The sequence below is a fragment of the Balaenoptera physalus genome (assembly GCF_965194825.1).
Source record: "Balaenoptera physalus genome assembly, chromosome: 10".
NCBI classification, from domain to species: Eukaryota; Metazoa; Chordata; class Mammalia; order Artiodactyla; family Balaenopteridae; genus Balaenoptera; species Balaenoptera physalus.
This window is the reverse complement of record NC_138889.1, coordinates 78,969,518-78,982,890: the sequence shown is the minus strand read 5'-3', so window position 1 is coordinate 78,982,890 and position 13,373 is coordinate 78,969,518. Positions and strand designations below refer to the sequence as shown.

Sequence of the window (13,373 nt, the reverse complement as noted above, 5' to 3'; positions counted from 1 at the left end):
GTCCGGTGCCCAAGCGGAGAAGGTCTGTGAACACTCTTTCAGTGTCCCGCACTCTCCTTCCCCTTCCTCCAGCCCCTAGGATGCCAGTTCAACAATTACTCTCCTGTTACACAGCTTACTCTTTTATCCGTTGTTACTTGAGTTGGAAACAAAGGCCTCCACAACATATGGCCGAAACCTAAGATTCCTACTGCCAGAACATGAATAATTAATTATTCACAATCTTGTGTCACTACTATCTCAGTTACAAACACCGAAAAAATGTCATGGACCCATTTCCAAAGGCGTAAAATGAGACTCCCAGATTATACCAACGCGCCCCCAAATCAACTCTGGTAAGATGTTCCACACCAAGGTAGAAGATCTCACATTTATGTTTCGTTTTGTGTTTCTTAACTTGCATAGTATTTCCTAAGATTTCATCCCACTGATTCAGTTGCTTTTAGGCTTTCGTCCTTGGGGGGAGGGGAAAGGGGAAAGCAGAGCGATAGAATGCTTTTACTAAAAGCTGATAGTGCTGTTTTGGTCCACAATACATCAGCGAAATTTCTATTAAAAAGAAGAGGAATGTGAAGGGTAACACACCGTGGACCCTTGAGACGGATATTTAAACAAAGAACCTCTCTGTTTACGATTTGCAGATGTTTTCCAATCCACCATATATCTTTTTTCTATGTGTGCCCCTTTAAATGATTATATCCACACACAATTGTTTTCATACCCACAGGTAAAGCGAATGAAAATTTTAGATCAATTTCAAGAATGCATAGCTCGGGAGATGGCTGTTAAGCAATTTGAGGCCACCAGAAAAAAATGTCAGACTTCCAAATTCTACAGAATACCAACTGGGGAAACATCATAAATGTATTTGTGGCTATGTTAATACTTATTCCTAAAGCCCAATTCCAATGTTAGAGTACATGGCAATTTATTCTAACAGAGAAAAATTCAACTAATGTGATTTTTTTTCATATTGGCTTCATATGCTCATATATGCAAAGTTAAACTCTGCACCTGAACTCCCCACCTGATGTCAGTTGAGCTGGGAAAGAACAGTTCTTTCCAGGGCAGCTGCGGGACTGCAGGGCCCTTGCAGTATCTACTGCCGCATAGGTGCATGATGGTGCCTACAAGAAGCCCACCAGAACCAGAGAGATTTGGAAAATTGGGAGGTGCCTTGGTCATTTTCTTTACATATCCTATACATTTCCAAAGGCTTCAATTTCCCAAATGCAAAAATTAACGCTCTCTTAGAATCATTTATCCTTTTGTTTCTGCCCTTTCTTCTTGATTTTCACATTATTAAGAAAATGTGTATTCATTTAACATTCTTGAAAAAATTTAAAGTTGTAAAATTTACAGAATAATTAGTATAGTGACTACAGGGAGGATTAAAATTTTAAATCATTTCTAGTACTTCCAAAGTCATTTTGCTGGTTATAATTATGGCTTTTCTTAAAAGCACTGTGACATTTCCCATGCAAGAAATAGACTTCTAGGAGAGGTCAAATAATTAAAAATGCATATACATTGTTTCAGATTTAAAGAGAGGAACTGTTTCAGCTATCAATTATTGATATATTTTGATTCTTCTTCCTTCAGTACAGAAGGAAGATTCCACTGGGGGATTCTCTACTCAAGTGGTTTTAAAGCTGAGACCCAGCTTTCTTTTCACCACTACTCTTTGGAATTTTATTGATTAATTTTTTAGGTGGTTGTGTTTTTTATTCATTTTTTTGCATTAAAGGAATTTAATTTGGTGTCACTATAAGCAACAAAAGAAAGGCTCTTTGAACAGGTGCAGGTCATTTCTTAATTGTAAAGAGGATAAATCCTCGGTAGGAAAGGATAAGAATCTGCAGGTACCAAAACAAAAATCACACACACACACACACACACACACACACACACACACACACAGCAGACAGGTTAATTTAGTGCAACATTCCTGAATTAATAAGTAGGTTTCCAGAGCAGCCCTGCTTCAGCAATGAGCAACAAAAAAGATTTTCCGAACATATTACAATCTCTCTAAGCAACCAGGATTTAAGGAAAGAGCTCTGCAGATTTTTTTTCATGCTGAGTCCTAGGCAAACATAGGTTTGCTTTTCCTTACCTGTAGATCTGGCCGAGGGATTTTCCAGCAAAATTCTTTAGTCCCTCTTTCCCTGGGGTCAAAATCCTTTGTTTTACCGACTCCATTCTTGCAAAGCTTGGTGTCGGCTCTTGCCAGATTTAAATAGAAATCGCTAGGAAAGGGGAGAGTTGCACATATTGTCTTAATCGCTTAAGGTAGTTGTAGGTTTTTTCTTCTCAGCAGAACGGTATCGGTGTGCCTCTTGCAAGAGTGCGAGTGAGAGAGAGGAGGGAGAGTGAGAACGAGAATACAAGAGAATAGCTGCATGCAACCCACGGGTTTCCTAATAGGAGAGTTGGTAGACACAATCAGAAAGTCTCATTGGAAGGGGAGGATCCGGTGGCAAAGGGCGCACGCAGTGCCCTGGTATTTGGGCGGGTGCAGATGAGTCCTTGTCCTGGAAGTCAGTCCACTGGAAAACAATGTAAATTCCCGGTTTTGAAAGCCTTGTTGCTGTCAAATCTTCTGCCTTTTAAACGTGGGCGGAAATACCACAGAACCCTTGTGTAAGGACAAAGTCAAAAGAATAGTACTTTTAAAAATGGTGCCTTTGCTGTAAGGAGCAGAGCAATTCCAAAACTCATGGGAGCATCTTAGGTCTCAAGTGAACGATACTGCTATTAGTTTTTCCTCCTTGCCCATGGTCTCCTCCCATCACGCCGGCGCAAACTCTGCTCTGCAGTAGAGTCGAATTAAGATGGAGAAAGCTTGCTGCTCTTTGAGGACGTGAGTAAATAACAGATACACAGCTCTGATTTGGGCAGCGTCAGGGAAGATTTTGTTTTCAGCACCGCTGACAGCGCCCGTGTGGGCGCTTCTCGGAAAAATGGTTCAGCACCACGGACAGAGTAAGTTTCAGGAAAAGGGGAGGTTTCTTTTGGCTGGCCAGGTTGCCAACTTTCTAGGGGAACTGGGAGGATGGCCCTGACCAAGGGCTATACAGGGGATCTTCAGGAATGGATGCTATGGAAACCAAGTGAGAAGATGTCATCATCGCCAGGGTTTGCAGGGAGAATGGTGCATTTAGCTCTGCAAAAGAGAAAGACTTTATTAAAAATTGACAAGTTACTTCTAGTTTCCTATGTTTTGCCCAGCACGCTGACGCCAGCTCTGACAGTGTTGCAGGGAAGGAAGATTACAATACATTTTACTTATGTTTGTGTTATTTGGGGCACCGGGGCTCCCTTGAATGTAAAATATATGTATACAAAGTGCAAAATTATATTGTTCCTGTGTTTTGTTTTAACCCCTGATAGGTAAGAAAAAAAGGAAGGAAGAAAGGAAGAAAGAGAAGGAAGCAAGAAAGAGGGATAGAGGGAAGGAGGGAGGCGGGGGAGGGAATAGAGAAATAATAAAAAAAGAATAGTTTTCCTGTGTTCTTGGTTAAATAAAAGGCAAGCAGTTTAATATAAATTCCTTGGAATTGTATGCTTCTTCACTTAACTAATTTTCAGCACACTACTGAAATACCAATATACTGATGAAATTTGTGGCTATACCTTGTGCTTGTTAACAAATTATCGTTGATGATATTTTCAAGATTTATTTAAAATTACTTATAATCTTTTTAAATGTAATTTTTATTTTGTACCATCTTCTCCTAAAGCAGAACTACAGAGAGAAATTCACGTAAGATATTTGCTTTCACATATATAAGAATAGCATCAATGTATCTATTTCATTAAGCAAAGCAAGAAAACTATGCAAGCTTAATGTTAATTATTAATGCATTTGACATGAATCACGAACCTCTTAGATGAAATTCAGGCAAATAGTTACAAAACAGATTGTCCTTGAAACACATTCGCAAAGTCAAAATCCTTGGATTTCCTTTAAGCCAACAGGGGGAGTAGATTTTTCTTAGGGATTCTGTTACCATATCTCAGAAGTATGGATCTTAATACAGAATCGTGTAAGAATAGTACCCAAATTGGCCGAATAATACAATGAATATGCATACACTGAATGGATAGCTGAAAAAAATTTCAAAAGTAGCTAAAACTACCATTATTAAATTTAATATTTATCAAATTATATTTTACTATGAATTATAATAAAGAAAAGGATACTGGAAGCAGCTTTCTCTTATTTTGCTGTGCATTAAAATATATATTTCCTATTACAATACTGAACAAGATTTTTCTAAAACTCTGGAATGCCTCGAAATAGTATCTACCCCCAAAGGTGATCAACTGTAAAAAGGGAAAAAAGAAAACTCATTAAACTACTTTCTTCCAAACAAAAGATTCAAGCTAGTCAGGACTTGACTCATCAAGTGTTTTTCAAAATATCTAAGTTTTTCAAATCTTTAGTGAACAAATTCATTAAATTTAATTCATTTAGGAATATCCATTATTTTGAAATTCCAGAAAGTTATATAAAAAATAGAAGTCAAACAAATATCTGTGAAGCTAGGATGGTGACATAAAAATGATTTTTCCAAGCATTCCTGCCTAAGTTTCACCCGAAATGATTAGAGATCTAAACCACTGGCAAACTTGATTGTTAAGTCATATATGTGTGTGTGTGGGTATATATATATATATATATATATATATATTCATATATACACATATATATGAATGATACAAATCCAACACAAAAGCATTGTTTGTAGAGTAAAATAATTACATTCACCTTATTGAAATCAATGTCATTTGGCTCTCTCCTCCATTCTCTTGATAAAAGTGTGAGTGTTTAAATCAGAATTACTGCTAATATTAATTTATTCATACTAAAAATATTTATTTAGTGTTAAAAATTTCACTAGGTTCTGGGGCTGTTCCCTGAAAGATCTCACAAGCTGCATGGGAAATAGACACATAGATACAATGACAGATACTTCTGGGTGAAATTGGACAAGTTAAGTAACCCAGCCTGGGAATATAAAGTGTACAGAAAAGATTTCAGGAGGTGATATTTCCTTGTCTGTCTTAATACTTGAAGAGAAACTTAGTCCTGTAAAAATGATGACAGCCCAGGAAATTGGGTGGGGAAGGATGGTGGCACTTGGGGAGATCCCAGCCAGAGGAGACATCTTGAGCAAAGTCATAAACAAGGGGAAAATGTTGTATGTGAAAAATTACAAGAATTGTTGCTAGGCTACAATTTAGGCTATTCTTAATAGTTACACCCAACATAAGAGACATATATTTAGATATTACTTACTAATCCAACATATTTTCTTCATGCATGGTCTCCAAATCCAAACACTGAACATGTACTTTTGTGACCTTACTTTCACCAGATTTATCTTTATGCAAGGAAATATTAGTAGTTATACATATGACATTAATTTAGGGACATTGAAAAAGTCTTCCATTCTCTGGACACCTTCCCTTACTGTTAATATTTTCCATCCAATTTTAGCCTTACATTACATTATTAGGCAATTCTTTCTCTAGTAGAATTGTCCCCTTTATCCAAGCACTCTTAGCAATAAAAGGAGGTTTCATTGACTATAACTAACGTGTGTAGTGTTATAATTTATGAATGACTTTCATTTACATTATCTCATTTATTCTTTGGAATGATTTTTCAAAATAACATTTCATTCCCAGTTTTTTTTATTCCCAGTTTATTGAGGAGGGAAATGAGATTTAATGAATTGCCTGAAGTCATGCAACCAGTGATGAAGAAGCAGCATGGATTAGAGTAGTTTTTCATCATTTAAGATTTTGTTAAAATACAGATTCTGATTCAATAGCTCTACAGTGGAGCCCAAGATTCAGCAGTTCTAACACGTTCAGGGCTGCACCCGTGGATCACGATTTGAATGTCAATGGCGTAGATTATGAAACGTGAAATCAGCTCACCTGCGTTTGGGTCCTGGTTCTGCTGATTAGCATCCCTGCGACTTTGAATCAATTACTTAACTTTAATAAACTTTGGTTTCCTTATTTGTACAAATGAAGGCTTGTAGTAAGTGATCTCTATCAGCCCTTCCACTTATAAAATTCTATGACTTTTTCATTAACTTATTCATTGATGTAGAACAATATTTTCTTCATTTCTTCCACCCTAAGATTTTTTTTATTGTATTTGAACTAAACAGCTAATAATGAACTGAAAAAAAATGCCAATGATATAGAGAAATATGTTCCTTTCTGAAAGTTCTATTTTCTTACATATTTAAAGAAGTCAATTTATTGTTTGTGTTTTACTGAGTATTATTAAGTTTTATAAGCAATTGTTTAAATAATTGTCATCATAGTGTTCTTTGAAATTTACATACGATATTACCCAATAGCAATGTTATGTTTGCATTTGTTTATATCTTTGTGTTAGGAAATACTTTTGAGAGATCATTTAAATGTCTTGCAAATGTTGCCCTCTGGTGGAAGGATATGTTATTATTTTAGAAGCAATTGTCTTTAATTATGTAATTAAAACTGTTTTCCTTCCTTCCTTCCTTCCTTCCTTCCTTCCTTCCTTTCTTTCTTTCTCTCTTTCCCTCTTTCTTTCTTTCTTTCTTCCTTTCTTCCTTTCCCTTCCCTTCCCTTCCCTTTCCTTCCTTCCTTCCTTCCCCCTTCTTTCCTTCCCTCCTTCTTTCTCTCCTTCTTCTCTCCTTCTCCTCCTCCTCCTTCTTCTTTCTCTTCCTCTTCCTCCTCTTCTTCTTTTCTTCTCTTCCTCTCCCTCCTCCTTCTCCTTCTTTTTGGCACTTGTTAAATTAAAATCTACACCTAAAAATATGAAGCATCCTCTGTGGGCAATATGTTTGCAATTACCTGACCAAATACTAAATGTCCTTAGAAATAACTTGGTTGTCTGGGAGTCCCTCAGTTAATGAAAGAGTCATTATAAAGAAACTTCACTCTGTTAAGATTTAGAAATGACATGGTAATCATGGGGTAAAAATGGGTTAATGTTTTCAGTCCCAATAGAATAAATTGTGATAATTTTATGAGTATTTTGAAATAGTTATATAAGTTTGATAAGTTTCCTTTCTCATCACCAAATATACATATATATATATATATATTATATATACTTAAAGGCATTATAATTAGGGCTATTTATAAATCACTGGTAAGGTGTTTTTAAGGCAAATTTATTTCAAAAAATATTTATCAACAAATATTCACTCAACAGATATTTGAACTCACTGTGGGCTAAGTTCTCTCTAGGGCGTAGTAAACCAGTTGACTCAGCACAGTTTTATAGCTTTTCATAACAGTTGTACAGCGTGCACATTCCTAAAGAGAAAACTGCTTTGGAAAGGTTTTTTATAGTATGGCTTTATTTGACTTTGAATACTTAAATCAATGTTCATTCTAATTACACCCTTCTTTCAGGTTGAGGCTATACAAATAAGCCCTAGGATTCATCTGTGACATTTTTCTTACCAAGGGTTTTTAAGTGGACAGTTTTTAGTTCAGCTTTATTTGACTTTGCAGTGTTAGCCTCAGAGACATTTCCAAGAAATTATGATTATACAATTTCTTGAGAAACAGAGATAGAAGAAATAATTTAGTTTGTCTTACCCACATCTGTGTACATAACTCAGTACTTTGCACTGCTATATTTAATGGCCTAATATAAATTATCTTTTGATTTACCTGTGATCTGTCTGATTTAAAATATGGAAGTAGGGAGTTCTAAATAAACTGTAATCTTAAGTATATATATTTAACTACCAGAATACATGTATATAGTCATATATGTAATGTGTCCTTTTTGTGTGCATCTTACTCTTTATAATTTACCATTAGAAAGATGTATACATTTTATTCCATTTCTTTCTTTGTGTACCCAAGGGGAAAAAATTCTCATTCACTTACACAACATTGTGCCTTGGAAAAACCCAAGTGTTAAAGTGAATGAAGACCAACTATTGCTCTTCTAATGCCAGAAAAATATTCCTAGTTTTGAATCCCACACTATATACATAGAGCAATGCGATAAATTACAAAAGGACTTTGAAAGTATTAGCCTCTTTAAACTCTCAAAAAATTTTTTTCTTAAAGTAAAAGCTGTGATTGTATAAGAGAATATTGGGGAAAAATTAATAGAAAAGAGATGCAACTTGTAAAGAGAATTAAAGAAATACACACTTCAACATGAAGGAGTCTAAAACAGAGATCACCCTGACAAGGTATTTTACAGACTAATAAATAGATTAAATGACAAGTAATATGTAATGTTCTTCGGGTCTGATGAAATATTACCTAATTGAAATCTCTCTCTCTCCCTCTCTCTGAGTCCTATAGGAATGCTATTTTGCTTTCATCATCCTGGGTTACTGATTCCCTTTGGGTACCATTATGCTTATCATTCCAGATTATAGAATATGGTATTCCTTGGAAGAAAGCATATAACATTATTGAAATCACCCACTTGGCTGCAAACACCTAGAGACTGTCTGTTTAACTTCTTCACACTGTTTTCTAAGTCATACTGTGAGAGGCAGAAGGTGAAAAGATTTCATTTCTAGAATATTTAAAGTTACCCTTTCCAGAGTAAATATCTGAATACATAGTTTGATAATAGGATAGAATATTTAAAATACAGAATATTTAACTGCTATAAGCATACTCTAATCATAATTTTGGAGAAGGAACAACAAAAATGTAATGAAATGCAATGGCAGCTAGAAATGTTTTCTAACTGCTGCCCTCTAGTGGTCAAATAGAAAATTTTCTTTGACCTAAAAAGGCTAACCTACAGCTGGTTGATTTTAATTATTTGAGTCAGCAGGAAAACATGTTTCAAATAATATTTATATTATATGTATGGCTTTTTTCCTAATACAAAGAAAAAAAGGGCACTGATAAATCAGGATTGAATAACTGTGCAATTTACACAATTTTTTGTGCCTGCTGGTAGGATTATAATAATAGTAAATACACCATTATACCGTGGTGAGAACCACAGTGGGTAGGTTTTATTGTGTAAAATGGAGAGGCTGTGGTCATTCACTGAGACTCTGGATACAGAGTGCCAATACGTTCGGTCATTCATTGTGGAGAAGCAGAGTCAGAGCTCTTATCAAACCATACCTGAAACCTGCCCTCTAACTAGACTGATCTTCCAAATTTTTGAGTCAATGAACCCCATTTAATTAATACTTAAGCCAATTGGAGTTGGAGTTTCCATTACTTATGACTCAGAGTATTTTGATTTATCACCTTAAAAGCATTTTATGAATGGATAAATGGATGAATGGAAAAAGGATAGATAGACAAATCCAAGGTTTAGAATATAAATTAAAAGTACTGGAAAGAGGGAAGGGTCATGTAAGAATAATTATAGAACAAAATATTAGAAAGGCAGAACAGGGTAAGACAAACGATGGCCTTAAATTTCAAGTTAATCCAATTAAATGTTTATTAACATTGCTAAGTCATAATTACATGCTTTTACTGGATACCGGGAAGAAGAAATAAATAAGACACGTATCTTGCTCTCAGAGACCTCAGATTTTAATTAAGAAATTTAGATTTTTTTCTTATGGATAATTGGAAAAAAAATTTAATCATGAGCAAAGAAATTATTTTATCAAGCACAGTAATGTTCTTAGAAATTTATCAGGCAGCAGTATGATAAACTGTGTGGAGAGAAGATGAAGGCAAAGGGGTCTCAACTCAGAAACTAACTACTGTAACAGTCTGTGTGTGAGCCAATAAAATATTTTTTAAAAATAGTCTCCTTTCCCCTATGATCATCAGACTTTTAACTCATTCAGGGATTGGGGAAAAATTATCCACAGACACGTAGATAGTACAAAAGAGCCATCATTAGAACACTTGTTTACATCAGTTTGAAAATTATGGACTCAAATGACATTGGGAGACTGCTTCTGTGAGATAACTTAATTTCTAATAAGTATATTTTATTTCTCCCTGCCCCACTCTCCTGTTTCATCACTGGCATGACCCCAGACACTAAAAGAGAAAAATTAGCGCATTTATTTAGTGAGTGGAGAAAAGGAAAATGTCAATGGCAAATGGCATCACTCAACAGCCCTTACTCTTCTACCCTTGGGCCCTTCACCATCTAAAAATTCCTCCTCAGGACAGATGCAGCTAACAATGGATCTGATGTGACTGACTCCTTTTAGACTGAGATGACTCAGGAGCAAATGAACCCCCGTTCTTTGGCCACCTGTATTTTCCTTTTAGGGATAGTGCTCAAGGTCGAAACAATATCAGGACGTGCAAATTGTGTGCAAATCAACCCAGCTATTTGCATGGAGCTCAGCTTTCTTATAGTGCTTCCTATCCCAGAGGCTATAAGGTCAGAAGAGGGTAGATGGGGAGAGGAGAGTAATTTTCAATAGTTCATGACTTCAGATTCTAGGGAGGCAAAATTTTGGTAATAACAGAAATTAAAGCACTTTTCTACCATAGCAAGTAAGACAATACAAACATATCTCTAATGCATTATACATTTTACATTTAGTTTAACTTTTATTTTATCAAAGTGATATATGAAACTAGATTTAGAAGTCAAACTTTTTTTTTTTAACAGCAGCAGTCCTTTGACTCATTTAACCTACTGACAATTCTTGCTACTAAGAGGTACCACTTTTGTGGAGAAGATTAAATGAGTGTGTGTGTGTGTGTGTGTGTGTGTGTGTGTGTGTGTGCATGTGCGTGTGTGTGTAAAGGATAAGGGAGTTCCTGGCATAGAATAAGTAAGCACTACATGTGTCAGCTATTATAATCATTACACTGCTGTTGGCTGATGTTCAATTTTTGACGTCTATTGACATCCTCCTTTGAAAGATGAGGAATTAATTTTAATTCTGCTTTACACTTCTCTCTTTCTCTCTCTCTCTCTCACACACACACACACACACACACACACACACTTGCTATCCCCCATTCTCTCACTAATTTTATTTAAATAAAAATGTAATGTTAATATACCAATCAAAATAATAATGACAAGCAACTCTCACAGGATCACACAGTTTAGTGGCAGAGTTAGAATTCCAACTCAAGCCATCCACCTCTCCCTGCTCACAGCCAAACCATAGGGCTACTTTGCTTTCATTTCCTTTCTTATATACCATTTTCTTTTCTCTAGAGTTCATAACTGTATCCTGCTATGTGTTGATGTTGTTTTATTATGTTTCTATACTCCTGTCATTAATCCACCTCAAAACATACCAAGAGAACTAATTTCTCTTGATATAATCAAACTCATCAGGTAATCTATTAGTTCCTTTTTTTCCCCTGGATACATTTCTCTTGGAGCTTTCTGCCCTTCAGTCTACACTAGATGCTTTCTAGTTCTGTCATATAGATGCCAACCTGGAGTCCTCAGTCACCATCACTCTGGGGGGCTTTCCATCTCTCTTCTGTGTCACCTTCTTGCTTTCTGGATCCTATATCCTTCCTGGATCACATACTCCCACAGTTTCCTGAACCAGGAGCCTGTTTATGTATATAAACAGGGGCCTGCTATTTATTTATTTATAACAAGTCTTGTTATTTGAAACCCTGCAAATGTGAAAATTGATTTTTTCTACCTTCACACTTGACTGATAGTTTTGCTTCTATGAATTCTAAGTATTGATACTATATTTTTTGATGGCATTGTCTCATTGCTTTCCATCTTCTAATGTTGCTATTGAGAAGACTAATACCATTCTGATTCCTGAAGCATTATGTATGTTTTTTTTAAAAATCCTTCTCTGGAACCATTATGGTACTCTATCTCTAGTATTCCGAAATTTTAATAAGGGACTTTTTTGTTGTCTTTGTGCTTGTCACTAAGAGGCAGAGCCTTGTATGTCCTTCAAATCAAGAAACATTCTTATTTAATCTTCCTGATAATTTCCCCTCCTCCTGTCTACAGGAGTTCTCCAAGCTTTTTCCTGGCGAAGATTAAACATCTGGTAACCAGCATTCTAGGAGCTGAACTGAGAAAGGAGCTGGGGATAGAGTCTTACTATTCAGTATGAAAACTTTCATTTTTTCCTCCTGACTTCAGTAAGGCATCTCATCTCACCCCAGACCTCAGCTACACCTCTGTCCTTGAGGTCTGGGACTATATGATCACCCTGCAGAGATACATTTCCATATTCTTCCATGATAGGTGAAGTCCATTTGCTTGTCTGTTTGTCTGTGCAGGCTGGGGTGGGTCTAACTCCTCTTCATATACAGTTGTGGCAAATCATCTTTTTTTAACTCTCAGTCAACCATCCTGCTTTCAGAGTTACCTGGTCATTTCAATTCCCAAGCTTTTCCACAGTTCATGCATGAATTAGACGAGTTCCTTTTGGCTTCCACTGAAAGGCGTTTAGAAATCACCCTTCCCCACTCTCTAGGTCACTTTGCATTTGTCTATCGGCTTTCCATCGTCTAAAAGCTGGGTAACATCTTCTAAATATTGTTGCCTGGTGTCCTATTCTCTTTTTTCTCGGGGGTTTATAGCTTTTTAAAAAACTTTTTCACCATCATTTTAGTGAAACGTTTGGAGAAAATGAACACAAACTATATGTTCAATTATCCAAATTTAACTGGAAATCTGTGTCCATTTTATATTTAAAACAAAACTCAGTTGAAAACTTATGTCCACACAAAAACCTGCACTTGAATGTTTTTAGCAGCTTTATTCATGATTACCAAAACTTGGAAGTAATCAAGATGTCCTTCAGTAGGTGAATGAATAAACTGTGGAATATTATTTAAATACAATGGAATATTATTTAGTGCTAAAAAAAACATGAGCTATCAAGCCATAAAAAGACATGGAGGAATATTAAATGAATATTACTAAGTGAAAGAAGTCCGTCTGAAAAGGCTACATACTGTATGATTCCAATTATGTGAAATTATATGACATTCTGGAAAAGGCAAAATTATGAAACAGTAAAAACATCAATGGTTGCCATAGGTTATGGGGTAGGGGGGGTTGTGGGAGAGGGATGAATAATTGAAGCACAGAGGATTTTTAGGACAGTGAAAATATATCATATTGTTGGATGCATATAATTATACATTTGTCCAAACCTATAGAATATATAAGACCAAGAATGAACCCTAAAGTAATCCACAGACTTTGGGTGATTATGATGTGCCAATGTAGGTTCATCAATTGTAACAAATGTACCACTCTGGCGGGGGATGTGGATGACGGAGGAGGCCGTGCGTGTGTGGAGGCAGGGGGTACACGGGAAATCTATATAATTCTCCTCAACTTTGCTGCGAACCTTAAACTTCTCTTACAAAAAGCCTTAATTTAAAAAAAAAAGAAATCCCTACCTTTACTGTGTAAAACTCGAAGC

At 35.8% G+C, this 13,373-nt stretch overlaps 1 protein-coding gene across 1 annotated transcript in view; it reads right to left on the bottom strand.

Annotated features, from left to right (window-relative positions):
• Window positions 1–2,204, bottom strand: part of SLC17A6 (solute carrier family 17 member 6) — a 54,130-nt gene extending 51,926 nt beyond the window's left edge. The window contains exon 1 of the mRNA XM_082476631.1: window positions 2,117–2,204. Coding sequence (XP_082332757.1) covers window positions 2,117–2,202 — 86 coding nt within the window. The 5' untranslated portion in view covers window positions 2,203–2,204. The remainder of the gene's footprint in view (window positions 1–2,116) is intronic.
• Between the last annotated feature and the right edge of the window lie 11,169 nt (window positions 2,205–13,373).